The following is a 19,402-nucleotide window of genomic DNA, read 5'->3' on the forward strand; positions in this document are numbered from 1 at the left end:
ATGCTTACACCAGGACTGAGAAATAGTTGTACCTTCAGGGACGGTCGTGTCCTCGATGTCCGTTGTTGTGTTTTCTCCATGGTCCGGTTTAACACAACAGTAAATACCGGCTGTGGCTGCAGTTCTAGCGGCTAACAGCAGGCGGCGCAGTGGAACATCCGCTATAGCTTCACTAACTACACTGAAAATCTACATTTTTATTTCCTTAAAAGTCACTTCAACTAGCACCTTACTCACACAATGTACAACAGAAAGCCTTATTTTTTCTCTATTCGATTTTCTGTATGACGTCACCGACGTCACATGGCGACTGAAATTCAAAAGAAAACGAAACACGTGGGATCATGTGACACAGTACTACAAAAAAAAACATATTATATTAGGCTAAAAGAATGAATAAAGACAACATTTAACTTTTATCATTTAGAAATAAACAGTAAAGTAAAAAAAAAACATCAACAAGGAGGTGAACACTAATAAATATAAATATGAATAACCACAATAATTATAGCTTACAATACTTTTTATTATATATACTGTTTGTGATAGAGGAAATAATAATAATAATTGAAATTGGGGCATTGACGCCTTTATTATTGTCACATATACATTACAGCAGAATTCTTTTCTTTGCATGTTCCAACTGAAAAGCTTAGGGTCATAGTGCATTTTACAAAATCGCAGGTTAACCTATAACAGGGAACTTAAATGTAGTTAAAAAAAATCTTGTTTAAAAGAAACAGATTTACAGCAATTTCAGCTGTAACATTCATCAATCCCTGCACATTCATCAATCCAATGCACACAGCACTTCACCTACTGTGGGGATATTGAGGTCAAACCACCTAATCCACTGTGCATTCCTCATAACAGTATTTACATATTACATAAAATTATATTTAAAACTCCCTTGTGCTATGTGTAAGCTATTGAGCAACAATTTTTTTCCAGTGTAAATACAAATATACCGACAGAGCAGACAATTAAGCTAAATAACAATTTTAAAAAAATGTCTAAAAAGACAATTTAAGTAACTGTTGATATTATTGTAGTAACTATATTTTATCTATGGTTTTAATGTTTATTTAGCAAATACCAAAATGTGCTTATACAATAGCTAGCCAGTAAATCAGATATGCTAAAAGTAAGCACTATTTAATAGACAATTTATGAGGCTAGCTAGCTCAAGCTGATATGCTCTTTATTTTATCCTCTCTGCTAGCCAGTTTTCTGTTATTTTACAGAAGTACAGTACTGGTCAAAAGATTGGACACATTACTATTTTTAATGTTTTTGTCTCATATGCTCAATATTGTTGTGAAATATAAAGCAAATGCATTGGTATTTTTTAAAAATGTAACATTTTAAAGTCAAATGTTATACTGTAAAAATCTTTTATTCGTGAAAATATTTGCTGTAGATATAAAAATGTATTTATATTAGTGATGTGCGGATCAATACTAAAGTATCAATATTTATGATCCCAACGTCTACCGCTCTAGTATCGATTCTCATATAAAAGGATCGATATTTAAACTCAGTAATTTGGAGTGAGTGTTTATGTTATCATAAGTAACTTGCTGTCACCAGAAAAGTCTAATTATATCCGGTTAGGGGAAGGAACTACTTCTCCTTCCGCCGGTCAGGTGTGTGTGCACTGCGGCTCTGTGACGGAGCCGGCCGCTGCAACCCTTTATTTTCCCGATACGAAGACTGCAGACTGAAGAGTGACTATGGCTGAGCGCAAAAGGAGTCATGACTGGCTGTATTTTAGCTGTAAAGACAGCAGTGACACTGTGTGTGATGTGTGTTGAAAGACAGTGAAATACAGTGGTAACACTACAAACCTCGCTACATATATGAGGACAAGTCATAGGAGTGAATATGATGATATAATGAAACGGCGGTCTGAGGAGGAGGTCTATGGGGTCAGAATTGTTTCGTTATTCTGAATAAATATACTATGATCCACAAATAAATATAAAGAGTTTCACAAACATTTTTTAAATCAACAAATGCACAATAAGAAAACCGTAAATATGTTACACATTTCACAAAAAGAAATGAAATTCACAAATAAATAAAATGGGATTTGCAAATAAAAAATATTTGTAAATATATATTTAATTGTATTTATTTGTGAATGGCTTCCTGCTCATTTGTGAATCGCGTTCTGTGCATTTGTGAATCACTGCACACATTTGTGGTTTGCGTTCTGTGCATTTGTGGATTTGAAACGTTTCTAACCTCAAGACGTGCACAAGAATCCACAAATAGGTGGACTCCGCCCACCGTCTACTCCAGCCAATCGGACAACGGTCTCGTGGCGCTGACCAATCGTGGCACGGTATACCTCCAACCAATCATGTTCTGATTAACTCGCTCTGAGGCTGTTCTTCAATGCAGTGTCTAGTTTGCACTCGTTTTTTCATCCAGTACGATTCTCTTGTTCTATTTTGTGTGCCCTTTCACATGTATTTACAGTCTCATGATTTTTTTTTACTTTGCATTTTTCTCATACTGATGCTTTCACTTGCACGTACATGACTTAGCCCTGTGTGCCATCGTTCTACGTTATATAAAGCATTATGGTCGTGAAGAAATGACATTTTATTCTAATGTATACAAGCTGTATAGAGGAATTATGATACCTTCAATGATGAAACCTAAGAGTTATTGTAAGCATAATGCATCCTGCTTCCTTTAGCTTTTACTTTAATAAAGTCACACAGTACATTTTCAATCAGCAAAATGTGAGCCATGTTTACAGGTGTACAGTGAGTTGACACAATGCTATTTCACATGAAACGTCTGTTTCTAAATGACCTGCACTTGACCGATTAGTAAGTATAGCATGCATGTTATCTCTATGAGGAGTTTAAAATATTTGTCTGAAAAGGTTCATCTCTGTTTCTGGGCTTTTTATTTTTATTTTTAGTATTTCACATACAGTAGATAATGTCATGATTTCGAGTCAAGCGATTGCGAGTAAATCAGAACGTGATTGGTTGGAGGTAGACCGTGCCACGATTGGTCAGCTCCACGAGACCGTTGTCCGATTGGCTGGAGTAGACGGTGGGCGGAGTCCACCTATTTGTGGATTCTTGTGCACGTCTTGACGTTAGAAATGTTTCAAATCCACAAATGCACAGAACGCAATGCACAAATGCGTGCAGTGATTCACAAATGCACAGAACGCGATTCACAAATGAGCAGGAAGCCATTCACAAATAAATACAATTAAATATATATTTATAAATATTTTTTATTTGCAAATCCCATTTTATTTATTTGTGAATTTCATTTCTTTTTGTGAAATGTGTAACATATATTTACGGTTTTCTTATTGTGCATTTGTTGATTTAAAAAATATTTGTGAAACTCTATATTTATTTCTGGATCATAGTATATTTATTCAGAATAACGAAACAATTCTGACCCCATAGAGGTCCAGGGTGAGAAAACGCAATATATATAAACGTCTGTGCCCAAGACAGATTTCAATCAGTAAGTCATTTGGCAGCAGCGGCAGAAGTTATCCAGGTACAGAGAGATAGCGTGATAGTCGCGTTATCACTGACTGTGGGAAAGTTATTTACGTCTGTTAAGGCTTCAGTTTTTTTTAATGTTCAAGAGTTCCCCGGAATCCCAGCATTCTTACAACAAGCTAACAGAAAGCAGTTTGTTCAAATAAAAAATACTAGTGAAACATTAAGTAAGCTATCCTAATGAAATAAATGCAACGAGTAGCTTTCCCGAGATCATTGCTAAGAGTGTATTGAGAGAGGCTGTGACCACACACATTTATTTCCAGGTAGTGCCATCCTGAAAAAGTTGACATTAAAGCTCAGAAAAAAACAGTTAAGTTTTCTAAGTACATATTTGAATAGATCATTCATTTTTTGCACACATCATGAAAGAACAGCAAAAAGTGGATATGGAATATTTTGTGACAAGGTTAAGAGTAAAATTTTTGTATTTGTGTGTAATTTTCAACCTGTTTTACAAGTCTGAGATTTTCTTTATAATTAAATAATATGAGAGTAGATTATTGTCTTGTCATTATGCAGCTATAATTTGGAATTGGTAAGCCTACAGCCTACTTTTTTACTTTACTTTAAACTAGTTGTAATATCGCACTACACATAAAATACGTAAAAAGTATTGGTATCTATTCTGTTCTGACCAATTGCGTAGCTTGAGCAAAGGCTTAACAGATAGTGTACACTTTCAGAAAAGAACTCCAGAAAGCAGTCTTCATAACTTTAGTAACTTTACTGGTGATTGTTCTTCTCAATTCTTTTATGTAAAACTACAACAAAGGGAAAAATACGTATGAACATTATGTACACATTCAGCTTAACATTACAGTTTGATTCTGCACATTATTTTAAGTAATGTACATGTCAAAAAATTACATTCAAAATTATATTCTAATGAGATTATGCACATACACTTCATGTCATCATGTCTAACAAAAATATAGCAATAATCTTAATCTACAATTTACTTTTCTCTACATAACACTCAAAAACACTATTTAGTATAAATTTTAGCACTCACAGACATATATTTCCAAGGTATGAACGATAGAATCAATAGCTGATAGGAACTGCGTGCACGTTCTTCTTGACTGCGTTCACTGAGAGAAACCGGAAGCAAACAGCAAAATATAGTGCAGTACCTTAAAACTCCAGTAGGAGGCGGAAAAGAAACATACAGCACACATAACTAACAGCACAGTATCGGTATCTTTATCGGCAATACCAGCCTGGGTATTACTTGGTATCGGACCGAATAGGAATTAAGTGGTATCGCACATCACTAATTTATATTACTCTCACTCACTCACTCATTTTCTACCGCTTATCCGAACTACCTCGGGTCACGGGGAGCCTGTGCCTATCTCAGGCCTGCAGGACTACGGCGCTTATGTCTGCTTTATTACGTATTTTAATGTGTTTTATTGTGATTTCATTTCACTTATCAATGTCCTAATGTGGCATGATTCTCACCTGTTTTGAGATTTCTATTTCATTATTGTGTGTATTCTTCAAACCCTTGTGCGTCCAGTTTATTTGACAAAATATTATTCCTTGACTGCTGATACTAAGCCATTTGTGCTTGTGGAAGTTCCAGTTTATTGATTCTTGCTATGTTCACCATTTTGATCTCGCCTGCCCTTGTATAGCCTGATATTTCATTGTCCAACCTTTGCCAGTTTACACTTTTGGCTCATTCTTTTGGACTGCCTGCTCTTATAATCATGGAAAATGTATTTACACAAAAAAGAGAAAAATTGTGCTGCAACAAGTGATGTATTTACTGTAACTGTTGATATTTAAGTATTGATATTAAACTGATATCTTTTGCATGCAATCATTAAATGTGCTTATTATTGAATTGCAAAAAGACATTTAAATGTTCTCAATTTAACACATTTGGCACAGTTAAGGTACACAGGGGATTGTCTGAGGTGGTGAATTTAAGGATAAGATTCGTACTTTTGTGAAAGTGCAATATTTCACCTGCAAGTTTAAGAAACAAGATTTCTTTCGGTTGCCCACTTTACAAATTATGTCCTAAAAGGTACAAACTGCAATGGTATAAATTTGTTTTAAATGTGTGTCTTTATCTTAATACACAGTTGTGTTAAATTAAACTGTACTGCCTCAGTGACAATAGTTTGTACCTTTCTGAGAACAATTTACTTTTTTCCTAAGAACAAACATTTTGTCATTAAAATGAATTGAATGTGTTTCCCCCAACAAAAGAACCACGTTTATCACTGGGCTTTGAAATAGCTGATGCGTTAATGTTTCAAGTGTTACAGTAGATAGAGAGAAGCAGTTGATTCACATTCTCAGACTAAAAGCATGTACTGCTTAAAGTTTATATGGGAGGTCCAGATGGTTTAATAAATAATAAAATAAGAAAAAGAACATGATTAATGTGAATAAAGCAAACAGATATAAAACAGATATAAACATAAATCTCCCTGTTGATACGTGTAGCTCAGTACATTAGTAAAGCCACATGCATAGCATTGCATATGTTTACTTGCAGTATTGTGCAGAGCCACTGGGACACACAGCACAGTTGAGCTCAGATGTGCAAACACTAAATTATGAATGTTTTCATAAATGGTGGCAGTGATGGCAGTTTAAGAGAAATGTGTAAACAAAACATTTCCAACTTCACAGTTTCAGTGTAGAAATCAAGAGTATCAGCACATCAAATTTCTGAAACAGCAAAATATGACTCTTTAAATTACATAATACATAATATGCTCCTGACCTACATAATAATCTGTTCTTGTTGTCTGTTGAGCTGTAAAAACAATCCCGCTGCTGATCCTAACACACTTCTACTGCTGTGGCTCCTCTTACCCTCTGACCTACTAGTCTGCTGTTGATGTTCTATGATCGCTCTTCTCCTTCTCGATTTCTGGATTATGAATCACCTCCTGCTACTGTGGATAATCTCATCTGTATATCCTGAAGATGTGCACCTTTCCAAAACAGTTTATGTCCACAGTTAACAGTTATGTCCACAGTCCACAGTTCCATAGTCTTTTCTGAAAACCATACAAACTTCAAATTAGCTAATGCCAGTCAAATCACATAATTTGTGGCAGAATGCCAAAGTAGCATTTAACAAGTTTATTATTTCAAATTAAAAACTTTATACAAAATTATTTATCAAATCTGTGTCTGTTGAGTTAGATCTGGAAAACAGTGAAATCTGAACCCCCAGCGAAAAGGGTCTAGTGGTGTCACTGGTTAAAACATGAAATATTATTGTGGTTTGGTTTCTGTTCGAGATGAGCAGTGTGGCTTTAACCAGTGAGAAATGAGGAACTGCTGTCATTCACGTTCTCAGTAAAGCCAAAATGAAACTCCTGCATTTTCCTACTAATGCTAGTTTCTGTGGTATGTGCCATGGTTTTCAAGTCATGTCGAGAAGCTTTAATTGTCATATCAACCATATGTAGCTGATGCAGTACATTGTGAATGAAACAACATTTCTCCAGGACTATAACGCTACATAAACAATATAGAGCTAAGGACTTAAAGTATGTTGTCCTAGTCCTAGTGCCAACAGTGTGAGTGTTAATGCAAACATACAATCAAAACAATACAGGACAAATACACAAAATAGCACTGACCAGAGTGCATACTGTATATATAGTTTATATAGTTTATAGTATATAGTTTATACTTTTTATTTCTCTACCTCCTTTTGGTTTTATTTTTACACTTAATTCCATTCCTTTTTATGCTTGAATACCGGACAGACGTAAAAGCATTTCACTGCATGTCGTACTCTGTACTGTATGTATGTGTATGTGACAAAAAAAAATTGATTTGATTTGATTATATTGAAAAATAGAGGGTTGTAAACAAGAGAGTTCTTGCAAACGTGTACGCTTATGTTATAGCAGCAGATGGATGAGGTAAAAAATTTTTGCAAAACAGCAAGTGTGTGTGTGTGTGTGTGTGTGTGTGTTTGTGTGTGTGTGTGTGTGTGTGTGTGTGTGTGTGTGAGCGTGTGCTTGTTTTTCAGAAATAGTCACTACAACACTACAAGTACTCAATGAAGTGAGTTAATAAGAATAGAGGAACATAATGTTAGATGTCAGTGTAGCCTCTACAGTATTCTATCTTAAATTATGACTTTTATTGAGGAATTATGGTCTTAAAAGATACATTATTACTTGCTGCCACAACATGCCCCTAAACACAAAGAGCTCGTGCCTTCCTGCACTTTAACCTCTGCCTTGAATAATGATGAAGCTTGTGTTTACTAAAAAATACATGTGAGTTCCCTCACCTGTTTCCTGTCTCATCAGAAACGGACAGATATAACACATGCATTTGACCATGAAACAATATATTTGCTCCGTCAGAGAAAGTTCACGTCTCATTTCAGGCCATGGACTAACAGCTCTAACAGTAAAACTGATGATCTGTATTAAAAAAACACACACAGCACACAATTTTTTTCCTGTCCACTTACATGCTATCAGTTACTGTTATTAATGTTACCTAAGCCAAGACTTTTTATTCCCTTGTTCAGAAACCACAACAGCTCTCTCTCTCTCTCTCTCTCTCTCTCTCTCTCTGTCTGTCTGTCTGTCTGCACTTTGTGCACTTCCTCTTTCACCATTTTGGACTCCTCTGTATTTGTCTATGTGGAGACATTCTTCATGCTCTATTACTATAACACACATTATGAATTAAGTATATTTTATTGGTAACAATGTGATGCAAATAATGAATAATATTGGTCTTGACTCAGGAGCATGAATTTACACTTGAAATATCTCTCTCTCTCTCTGACACTCACTCTCTCTCTCTCTCTCTCTCTCTCTCTCTCTCTCTCTCTCTCTCTCTCTCTCTCTCACTCTGTCTCAGAAGTGTGAAGTGTTTAAGAGTACAGGAAGTGTCGAGGCATTAACACAAACGTTCAGTCAGTCAGACAGTCATCAGTTGGACAGGATGGAGCTCCGTCCACTCTGTGTGATGTTCTGTGAGTAAATGTTTTCTGTGAGTCTTCATTAGTGGATAATTAAGTTTTGTTTTAATCAAATGATTGTTTGAACAAACCTAATTTCATCTGATTATTTTACCTGCTGTTATACATTCTTACATTGTATTTGTTTAGTACACTGTTGTTTGTTTTGTAGACTTTATTCTACATTTCTTCTGAGATCTTTTCTACACTCTGTAAAGAGAAGAAAGTTGATCTTGTAGATGTACAATGTGGGAGGAGACTGTGCCAAGCAAAGAGGAAATCAAGTGTCAGTTTCTAAATGAATGATATTTATATTAATAGCCATGACACTGGGTTTAACAACAGAACAGACTGGATGCTGTTTTTATTATATCTGTTTGGGGTTTAAGCAAACAGGAATCAAACAGTACAAGAATTAATAAAATAATCTACTTTTGAACAGTAACAGTAAACCTCCTTCATAGTGAGCCACATCACACCACATCACACCACACTGATGTTCATTATTTTATTATCATCATAATAACTGCACACCAACAAGTGTTTTAGCTCTAAATGAACCTTAACTAATGTCTGTTTCTCTCTCTACCTTTAGTGCTGACTGAACTCATCCTCTGTACACAAACAGGTGATTTAGGTACGTTTCATTTATTAACCTTTTTTATTTATTCAAATGATTTTAATAACAAGTGACACATGTAATGTTAAACTGAGACCAGTGGAATGTAATGAATCTTTCTGATGTGTCAAAGACTCAGTGGTGTTGTGAGGGTGGGGCTTCGGGGGCTTAAGCCCCTCATGTACTGTCAAAAGTCCCTGGTCTTTTGAGGACCGAAAACGTTTTACACCACAAATAAAGTACAAGATTTACAAGTGCAATAAACCCGTATGTCCGTTAGCGCTTATTTTACACGTTCATTCCGCTATGCGCTGTTTTTAAACTTAGTTGTCGAGCTGTTAAACAGAACAGTTCCTATTCTGGTCAGCAGGTGGCACTGTTGTTAGTATACGTCCATTGGACAGTCGTCATTCATTCATTCATTCATTCATTCGTTTACTTGGTAAAAGAGTTGGTGAGGTAATAATAATGCAGCTGTTCTGCCAAAATGAACAGTTTTAATGTTAGTTTGTAAGTTTGTAGTTCTGATAAAATTAAATAACCTTAATCAATTAAATTTATTTTACATCAATAAATTAATACACTTTTTTTATTTGGTTAGTTAGTTTAGGAGATAGGGCAATGAACGAAATTAAAGTTTGTAATAAATAAAACTATGTTTTTTTTACCTTGATTTTAGGTGGATCAGGCATCAAAGATCAGTCAGACATTGACGTTCAGCAGCAGCCAAAAGGTATGTTTACTGCTATCACTATAGTATTAAATCAGCACAATAAATAATGATGTAAAGCTTACAACTAAATTAGAAACTTGTACAAGAATATCTCAAATAGGTTTTATGGCTTTTCATAGTATTCAGTTTCCAGTATAGACATCCTTCTTTTCAGTGATGTTCATGATCCTCTCATCCATAGAAGTAGTGTCTATTTCTTCATGACTAATTTTAGCTGAAGCAGACACCACAGCCTGCCAGATACTGTTCAAAGATCTATATTGTCTTTTCCCCCAGCGAAATCTCACCCTTGAAAATAGCTTGGAAGTGCTCAGTTGGTGAGGAATCAGGTGGGTCATTATTCTGTCGTCTTTGAAGTTTTTTTCTGCCAAACCAAACTGTAATGCTGTAATAATGTTTATATTAAAGGTGTAAATAAGCAGGTGATGAAAGTAGACTGGGAAATACAGACTGTAACAGACCTCCTAGTGAGCATGATGAAATCTCGTATTAGTGTATTGTGTTCATATAAATTTAATGATGTACATTCATGTGTTTTGTGGCAAACATATTTATTTATTTTTAGGCAAAACAAAAACATTTAAAAACAAGAAAATTCTTAATGCTCCCACTATGTCTACCAGTAAATAGATTATGTGAAGTTTTGCAATATGTAATAAAAGTAACTGCACCCACTGTAAATATCCCACTGCAATGGAAATATTTTAAAATGCAAGATTAATACTGTTCAAAAGGGTTTAGCCTATCTAATTTACATCCATAGTATGAGTAATGCTAGACAAATAAAATAGTTACTACACCTGATCATTGTGGATTCCCCAAAAAACAGATTATGATGGACAAAGTAGCATGGCATTCCACATCATTGATGAAGATCCCAAAATCCTTTGCGATTAGCAGTTAAATTCTAAAAATCACAGTAATGCTGTTCCTTTTACAGTAATATGTAGTTTTAAAGTCTGAAACTGTAAAATAAATTCTGTCAAATTACATCAATTCCTTAAAATGCAGTTATTTCTATCATTATTATTATTTTATCTTTAATTTCTTGTTCCCTTGCTGGTCGTAACACAGGGAGCAAAAACGCTGTAGTTTTTGATATGAATCAATAGTTGACCTACAGTTTCAGAAAAGAAAATAACTTGATTAATTTTAGTGTTGTCCGTTTTACAAATTGTGATCTACATTTAATTTGAGTAATGATTGTTAAAATGATTTTTCTGACTTTTTTTTTTTAAAAACAGTCAACCTGTGGTGAATATAAATGGTGTTCAGTGGAGAGAAAGTGACTTTCAGATGTGAGATACAAAGTACAAAAGACACTGAGTGGACATACATCTGGTATAAGAATTATTACACAGAGAACTCATACAAAACACAGGAGTTCAGCATCAGCTCAGTTACAGACTCTGACAGTGATACATACAGCTGCAGAGGGATGAGCAGTAACTCTCAGGTCTCAGAGAAAAGTGCTCCTGTTACACTCACTGTATCAGGTGAGTCTGTGAGTTTATCCTTTTATTATTACTTATTTTATTCCTTTTTTTAATTATAAAATATATCAGTAATTATATACAAAATATATCAGGAATTTCATCTTTCAGACTTGTTTATCTTAGCCTTAACCACTGAGCCACAACAACTACACCAAACCAATGTTGAGATTAACTTGCAGCTTATCAACAACTTCTCAATAGTCAATAAGCTTTTATTATTATTTTAACCCTATATAGCTGGCGCAGTAGTGAAATGAAAGCTTTTCTCCAGGAGCAAAAGTTGGTACATAGAACAACACAAAGCTTAGGACTAAAAGTAAGCTGTCCTAGCCATAAAAAGTGCATCGTGTGCATCTAGTGCAAACAGTCCAAGACAAGAACAGAAAACATACAGGACAGATACATAAAACAACACAGATCAGTGTACAGTCTGTATGGAACACTACGTACACATAGCGGCAGTTGGATGCTCTGTATGGAGCCATGAAGTCAGTCAGTCTCTCTCTCTCTCACTCTCTCTCCTTCTCTCTACAGTATCTCTCCTTGAACTCCAGAGCATCCGGTTTAATGAATAAAAACTGGCTTAATTAAGTCTTTTCTCTAGAAAATGAGCACTTAGAAATCAACAGCTTTTCTAGAAAAAACAGATTTAACAGTTTTACATTTTAACCCATGAACTTGACATTTTATTACGATAGACAATATATATTTTAACCTTGTTTGACCAATAGCTATTTTTATATTTATTACAACATTTATAGCATGTTTTATTGGGCTACAAATATAAGAAACACATCGTGTAGGGACAAACTATTTCTCCAGTGTTTGCTGTTTCCCTCTTTAATAAAAGATTATTTTATCTAGGCTACAATAATAAAATAACATAACAGTAGAAAAAGATGTGGCCTAATTATTGTTCTGCTGAGCAAACATGTTTTCAATGTGTAGAGTTGATTAGTGCAGTAAAGACTGCATTATTTCTGAACTGTTTCATTTCTAACAGAAAAACCTAAACCTGAACTTGCATCAGACCTTAAAGGAGCTGCACTGACAGGAAATTCAGTGATTCTGTCCTGTACACTGACACCACAGTCTGCTGGATGGAAGTTTTACTGGATCAAACCCACACAGAGCTCTGAGACTGAGACTGAAACACACCAGTACATCATCAGTTCAGTTAGAGTCTCTGATGGAGGTCAGTACAGGTGCAGAGCTGGAAGAGGAAACCCAGTCTATTACACAGACTACAGTGATGTACTCTGGGTAAATGTTATTGGTGAGTAAGAGACCGCACTGGTCACAACATGTTAACAGTAAAGCTGGGTAGTTAAACACAGTAACATATATTTACACTGTTACATACAGATAACAAATACATTTACCTCAAGAGCAGCAAAGTGTTGGAGTGTTGCTCAAGTGATGAAGAGTGAAGAGGAAGAAGTTTTATATTGAACCACTGAGTGTGAAAAACTGCAAAGATTAGAAAATGAGTGTGTGAACTCATGATGATGGTGTGTGTGTGTGTGTTTGTGTTTGTTTTTTTTCTGATTTAGCTTTGGTCCAATGCAATACTTCAGACAAACAAACAGAGGAAAAAACTCCTTTTTATGCAGTAAATTATTGTCATTACTAACATCTTTTAGGCTATATGTATAGTTTAATATATTAATTCAAGTTTCTTTCTTTTTAATAATAAATGATAATATAACAGTGACATGTAATTAAATCTAATAATATTAATATAATTATTAACAGGTGAATCTTCTCCAGTGTCTCTGATCATCAGACCGAGCAGAACTCAACACTTTACTGCTGACTCTCTCTCACTGAGCTGTGAGGACCAGAGTGACTCTACTGGATGGACAGTGAGACGATACACACACAGTGAGACATCGTTCGATTGTTCATCAGTTTCAGGATCTACATGTAACATCAGCTCCCTCTCTACATCACACACTGGAGTTTACTGGTGTCAGTCTGAATCTGGAGGATGCAGTAATTCTGTCAACATCACAGTGCACAGTGAGTCATTTCATCAGTTCTCATCAATGTAGTTCTCTGATTCTTGCTGTCTGAGTTACTCTGTCATAGTTAACATAACTGCATGGTTGATTTTTATAACCTGAGTAAATGAGGAACATATTTATAAATAGCTATTAAATTTCTGCTATGTTCATTAAGATGTATGAGGTTAATTGTGTGGCAGACAGGGTAGCATGCAGACCTGAATGACAGCAGTATTAGCTGCAAGACCTTGATATTTTCCATAAGCTGATTTAATATTAATTCTAATATTTATAATATTTAGTTTGTAAATTAAATCAGTTCATTGGTTATTCATTTCTTATTTCCTTCTTTCTGGTTTTCCCTCTGTACAAGATAGAAAGCTTTTGGGGTAATATTAAAAAAAAATGCATGTATCTTTCCAGGTTATAGATAAAGAATCTATACCAATGCAGTGACAAGGAAATGTACATGTAAAATGTAAACGTTTAGTAGGCTTTTTTTCTAAGAATATAAAATACCCTGTTGTGTTTTCTGCTCCATGTAAAATGGCATGTTAGACACCAATCCATGGGAATCTCACAGAGGAATTCAATGTGTTTACCAAACCTTATAAAGACATGCATGTTACAGTAATAATGTAGAATTGCAAACTTTATGTTTTTAGTGTCTTGTTTCTCTTTCTTGCAGATGGTGCTGTGATCCTGGACAGTCCTGTCCATCCTGTGACTGAGGGACAACCTCTGATTTTACATTGTTTAGATCGCTCAAAACACTTAGGCTCTGGTGTTAATTTTTATCAAAATGATTCCATCCTCCAGAACCAGACTACAGGAGAGATGATCATCAGCAGTGTCTCAAAGTCAGATGAAGGTTTCTATCACTGTAAACACCCAGAGAGAGGAGAGTCACCGAAAAGCTGGGTTTCAGTCAGAGGTGAGAAATATTTAGTCAGTTGGAGTCAATAGCATTTTAAAAATATTGATTAAACTTGTTGCGCCTTTAGCACCTTGACTGCAAGTAAAGAAAAAGGAATGTAAGAATTTAATTTTGAAAATAAAGGTGTTGCCCTGCGATGGGTTGGCACTCCGTCCAGGGTGTATCCTGCCTTGATGCCCAATGACGCCTGAGATAGGCACAGGCTCCCCGTGACCCGAGGTAGTTCGGATAAGCGGTAGAAGATGAATGAATGAATGAATGAATGAAAATAAAGGTGTAGAAAACTCAATAAGCATGACATTATTTTTGAGTAAAATAAGCACAAGTTATAGTGTATTTAATACAGACCAGAGAAACATACTAAGTGATTATTAAAGGTTTGCAAAGGCTTGTATTTCAAGCATGAACACTTTATTTATTAGAGCTCTAGTCAACAAACTGTCTATAGGCTGTGACTAACCTGCCAGGTTCCAGATAAAAGAGCAAATATTAACAGTCCTAATGTTCAATTAAATGTTACAGAGAAATGGTTGTATGTTGTTAAAGAAAGTAACATCTTAAGTTGTAGACATTTTTGTCATGTACCTCCAATACATTAATGCTTTATATATGATTTTTATAGATGGAAAAGCTCCAACATCTGTACTGAAGCTCCTCAGCAGTGTAGCAACAGCCTCCCTGTATGTGCTGGTGACCATCATTCTGGCAGTGAAATGTTACAGAGCTCGAGGTAAGAACACAGTGTTCTTTATTAGACATAAAATTAAACCCTAACATTATATAAGAGGCTAATTGGTAGTGTTCTTTATTATGTATTTTTCAGCTGATCCCGATGAGGACAACAGACCATACAGAGTGATAGAAGCTGAAACGTCTTTCTGAGTGTCAGGTTATAACATTATCTAAAACATCTATCTTTTAAATTTCCAGTGCAACAGAGAACACATACATACATGTCATGATGTAGTAATGAGTGGTTGTGAGGCTTTAATTTCTCTGAAAGTATTAAGGATTTTTTATTGAGTGATTTTCTTTCCTGATATACTGTATTTTTATATATTTACTCCAATGCATTTTCATTTCACTATTTAAGCTTTAGATTGTTATTAACTTTTGTCTAGCTATATGACATACAGTTTGTTTTAATTGAATAATAATTTTTAGAATATAGCCAGCATTTACACAATTTAGTATTTACTCAGGGATAAATAAGCACTATGTTTTGATACTATATAATGGAGTAAAGCTTATTTTCGTTATTTTTATAAATAAATACTCGGGCAGATAAGTTTTGTTGTTAAAACATTTTTTGAATGTGACTGAATATTTACTGATTCAGCATTTGGCCTCACCTTACAATCTCCTGTTTGTTGACTTTGATTTTGTCTGAAGTTTTGTATATTTTGCTTGAGCTGTTCTTAATAAATTGTCCACTGCAACTTGCATCCTCTCCGACTCTGCCTTTTTATGTGGCACAATGAATTTGTGTGATGTTTGTTATAATAAATTAATTGTTGTTTTAGACCATTGTATGAAAGTTCTATAAGGTCATTTAATACTCAAAAAAATCTACATACTGTAATCATGTAATTCACTACTGAATCATCTTGTCCTACTAACATTGTACAATTCAAGTATCAGTAACACTTGGTCACTTTTAATCATGAATATTTACATTATTACTGCTCACTACAGGAAAACTGAACACTAACAATTCAAAGGAAACAAATAGCAGGTCAGTGATTGTTGGTATACATGTGGCATACAGTATGTAAGTAAAACACAAATACACGTGTGTGTGTGTATATATATATATAATGAGCAGAGAATGTCAGTCCAGGAAGTGAAACTATACAACAACAGTTTTCTTCCCTATTACAGATTTAAATACATTGTGTATGCACTGTGTAGAAAAATATGACATGAAGCAGGGTATTTTGCACAGATATAGCTCACAATCTGTATATATGAAGTGCAGACCTGATGACATACAGTCTACTTATGGGATAAAACCCCTCTTTATTAAATTTGCAAAAGGCTCACAATACATCTAGATAAACAATATGATTAATTAGTTAAGTTATGCAAACATGAACATAACAGTTATTAATTATTAATTTTGACCACACACACACACATAAATGTGCAAAAAAAAAAAACCCTAAAATGAAACTACAACAACGACTAAATGTGTACATTGTGAGTTCTGCACGAGAGGAATAAAAGACAAAATCAAGATCCAAGTTAATGTTATCATTTCAGGGGTAACATTAAAGTCAAATACAAGGAATTAAGAAGATTAATGACAACATGGAGGAAGTTTCAGAAATAATTACCACACCTGAGCAACAACAAATGTGTCACAAGCGTCAACGTGGAGTTGCAAAGGCTTCAGTGACATGCTTGATGACACAGATTACAACTTCTATGAACTGTAACTGACCCAAAGAGGTGAAAATTAAACTTGCTGCTTTTAATGGGGCTGTAATACGGTTTCATGAGATTCACAACACATACCAAAAAACATGAGAAGATTATGATCTTGATGCTTCTAAGGGCTATTTAACATCCGACCTGCGTGATGTTCAAGACTTGCAGCACACAGTCTTGAGCTGGCTTGACAACTTTAGACCATCAAATCAAAGGATGATCCAAGCATTGAATCTTCAGATGCATTTAATTTCCAAGAGGTTTATATATAAATGTATTGATATATCATTCATTCATTTTCTACCACTTATCCGAACTACCTCGGGTCACGGGGAGCCTGTGCCTATCTCAGGCGTCATCAGGCATCAAGGCAGGATACACCCTGGACGGAGTGCCAACCCATCTCAGGGCACACACACTCTCATTCACTCACGCAATCACACACTACGGACAATTTTCCAGAGATGCCAATCAACCTACCATACATGTCTTTGGACTGTGGGAGGAAACCGGAGTACCCGGAGGAAACCCCCGAGGCACGGGGAGAACATGCAAACTCCACACACACAAGGCGGAGGCGGGAATCGAACCCCCAACCCTGGAGGTGTGAGGCGAACGTGCTAACCACTAAGCCACCGTGCCCCCCCGTATTGATACGCACCTGCCTTGTCTCCCGACCGCCACCAGAGGGAACCTTCACCCGAGTACTAACGACTCCCGAACTACATCTCCCACAAGCCACCGCTCCTGTCATTACTGCACCACCAGCTGATCTCAATCACAGGCATCCTATAAAACAGGAACTTGAACTTCCCTTCTCTGCGAAGTCTCGATTTGCTGCTGCTATCGGTCTGAGCATTTGTCTGTCTGTGTATTCCTGGTTTTGACTCTGTTTTGGTTTTTGCTCCACTTTATGATTGTCTGCCCCGACCTTCTACCTGTATTACCATTTCTGATTTCTGCCTCACCTTTGATATTGTGTTTGCCGATTCTGACCTACGCCTGTTGTACCTCGAGCTTGTATTAAAAAGCGTGCACATGGATCCTCAATCTCACGACCTGTCATTACACACACACACACACACACACACACACACACACACACACACACACATATATATATGTAGCCGGTCTCAGGCTAACCGCTGCTACCCTTATCCGCGTTGTGTTCAAAGAAGGCTCAGGACGCTTTCGCTCAGTTCACCAGAGAAGGTTTATTAACAGCCACCCATTAACACTCCTGTGGATTAATGTCGATAAAGAAAATGAATCACTTGCGGGCACCTTGTGACAATGTATCCCTCTCTCCTGCACATGCAATACAGACTCATTATATGTAACAGTTGAACAAAACACATTAACATTAAAACACTAAAACATTCATACAAAACCAATAGAAAATAGATTAAGGATTAGATTAATAGATTAATACAAACGGCCCACACGATAAATTCTCACAATCAACATCCACTTGTACATAAAACAATGTCTCAATCTCACAACTGTTTACAAAGTGAAATTAAGTCGATTTCTACACTTAATAAACTTAATTATCGAGCTCACACAAACGCCTACCTCTCTCTGGCACATGCAATACAGACTGAAGAGGTGCGCATGCTCAATGGAAAGTGCCGTCCGCGTAACACCGAGAGTGTCAAAATAAAAGTCTGTAATAATGTATCACATTTATAACTCGCTACATATATATATATATATATATATATATATATATATATATATATATATATATATATATATATATATATATCTATATATATAGAGAGAGAGAGAATTTTCAGAAACAAGGTATGTTTTGGTTACCCATGGTACAAATTATCATGTCCTTAAAGGTACAAACTACAATGATAAAATTTGTTTTAAATGTGTGTCTTTATCTTACAGTTTTTTCAATCGTTAACAAGCGCTTACCTATACTTAAGATAATTTTTCTAAACTCTTAACACAGACTTACACCTACAAAACACAATTGGCCAAATTGATCATTTTCCTCTCAAAAACACATTTTGTTAAATATATACTAACTCTCCATTTCAAAACAGAACACATCTTTCTCTGCACACACTAACTTTACCGAAACACTGGAAATCTGACTCAAAATGAAATTAATCTGTCAAAGAATAACACTTGTTTTCACTTCACAAGGTATATGCAGTCAATCAAAGTACACCAGGTTTCAAAATACTGGCTATTGTTGACATTAGAAAAACTGCATAGACTTTTATGTTTCAGGTAACATGCAATCCACCTTTTACACAAAATTTCTTAGTTGGGAACTGTATGTCCACATGTACAGTAATGTTCACATTCAAACGCATTCCAGTAAAAAGCAAATCAGTTATTTTTTTCTTTACTGTTTACTAAAGAAGGTACAGTAGAAACACAATATAATAGAACAGAAAAAGTTTTACAGTATTGCTTACAGTGAACAAAATATCATATATAAGAGCATTCTGAAAAACAAAAAACAAAACAAAAAACAAAACAGCAAAAAGCCCAGATAAGAAGGGGGGAACTAAAAATAGCACAAAATTAATTTATCTAATCCCTGCGATCTTCAGGGTTAGGCCACATGTTTTCGTCAACATCACATCTGATATCATCCAAGGTGATGCACCTGGGATAAAACCGCTTGGTATGTCGGAT

At 35.4% G+C, this 19,402-nt stretch overlaps 2 protein-coding genes and 1 long non-coding RNA gene across 3 annotated transcripts in view; 2 read left to right on the forward strand and 1 right to left on the reverse strand.

Moving 5' to 3' along the window:
* Window positions 1-4,256: 4,256 nt before the first annotated feature.
* LOC132848944 (uncharacterized) lies at window positions 4,257-4,653 on the reverse strand. Its single transcript, XR_009648788.1, has 2 exons — window positions 4,564-4,653; window positions 4,257-4,312 (listed from the first exon to the last, which is right to left on the reverse strand). It is a non-coding gene; the product is annotated as an uncharacterized LOC132848944 (long non-coding RNA).
* A 3,814-nt stretch (window positions 4,654-8,467) lies between these two features.
* Window positions 8,468-19,402, forward strand: part of LOC132849247 (carcinoembryonic antigen-related cell adhesion molecule 5-like) — a 52,840-nt gene continuing 41,905 nt past the window's right edge. Inside the window, exon 1 of the mRNA XM_060875502.1 lies at window positions 8,468-8,532. The gene's annotated coding sequence lies outside the window, so the exon portion shown is untranslated. The remainder of the gene's footprint in view (window positions 8,533-19,402) is intronic.
* LOC132849245 (Fc receptor-like protein 2) lies at window positions 11,128-15,751 on the forward strand. The gene is made up of 6 exons (XM_060875501.1): window positions 11,128-11,365; window positions 12,357-12,641; window positions 13,121-13,387; window positions 14,060-14,305; window positions 14,931-15,038; window positions 15,132-15,751. The coding sequence occupies exons 1-6, from the start codon at window positions 11,134-11,136 to the stop codon at window positions 15,188-15,190; spliced, it is 1,197 nt and encodes a 398-aa protein (XP_060731484.1). The 5' UTR covers window positions 11,128-11,133; the 3' UTR covers window positions 15,191-15,751.

Source organism: Tachysurus vachellii, chromosome 7 (assembly GCF_030014155.1).
Source record: "Tachysurus vachellii isolate PV-2020 chromosome 7, HZAU_Pvac_v1, whole genome shotgun sequence".
Classification (NCBI taxonomy): Eukaryota; Metazoa; Chordata; class Actinopteri; order Siluriformes; family Bagridae; genus Tachysurus; species Tachysurus vachellii.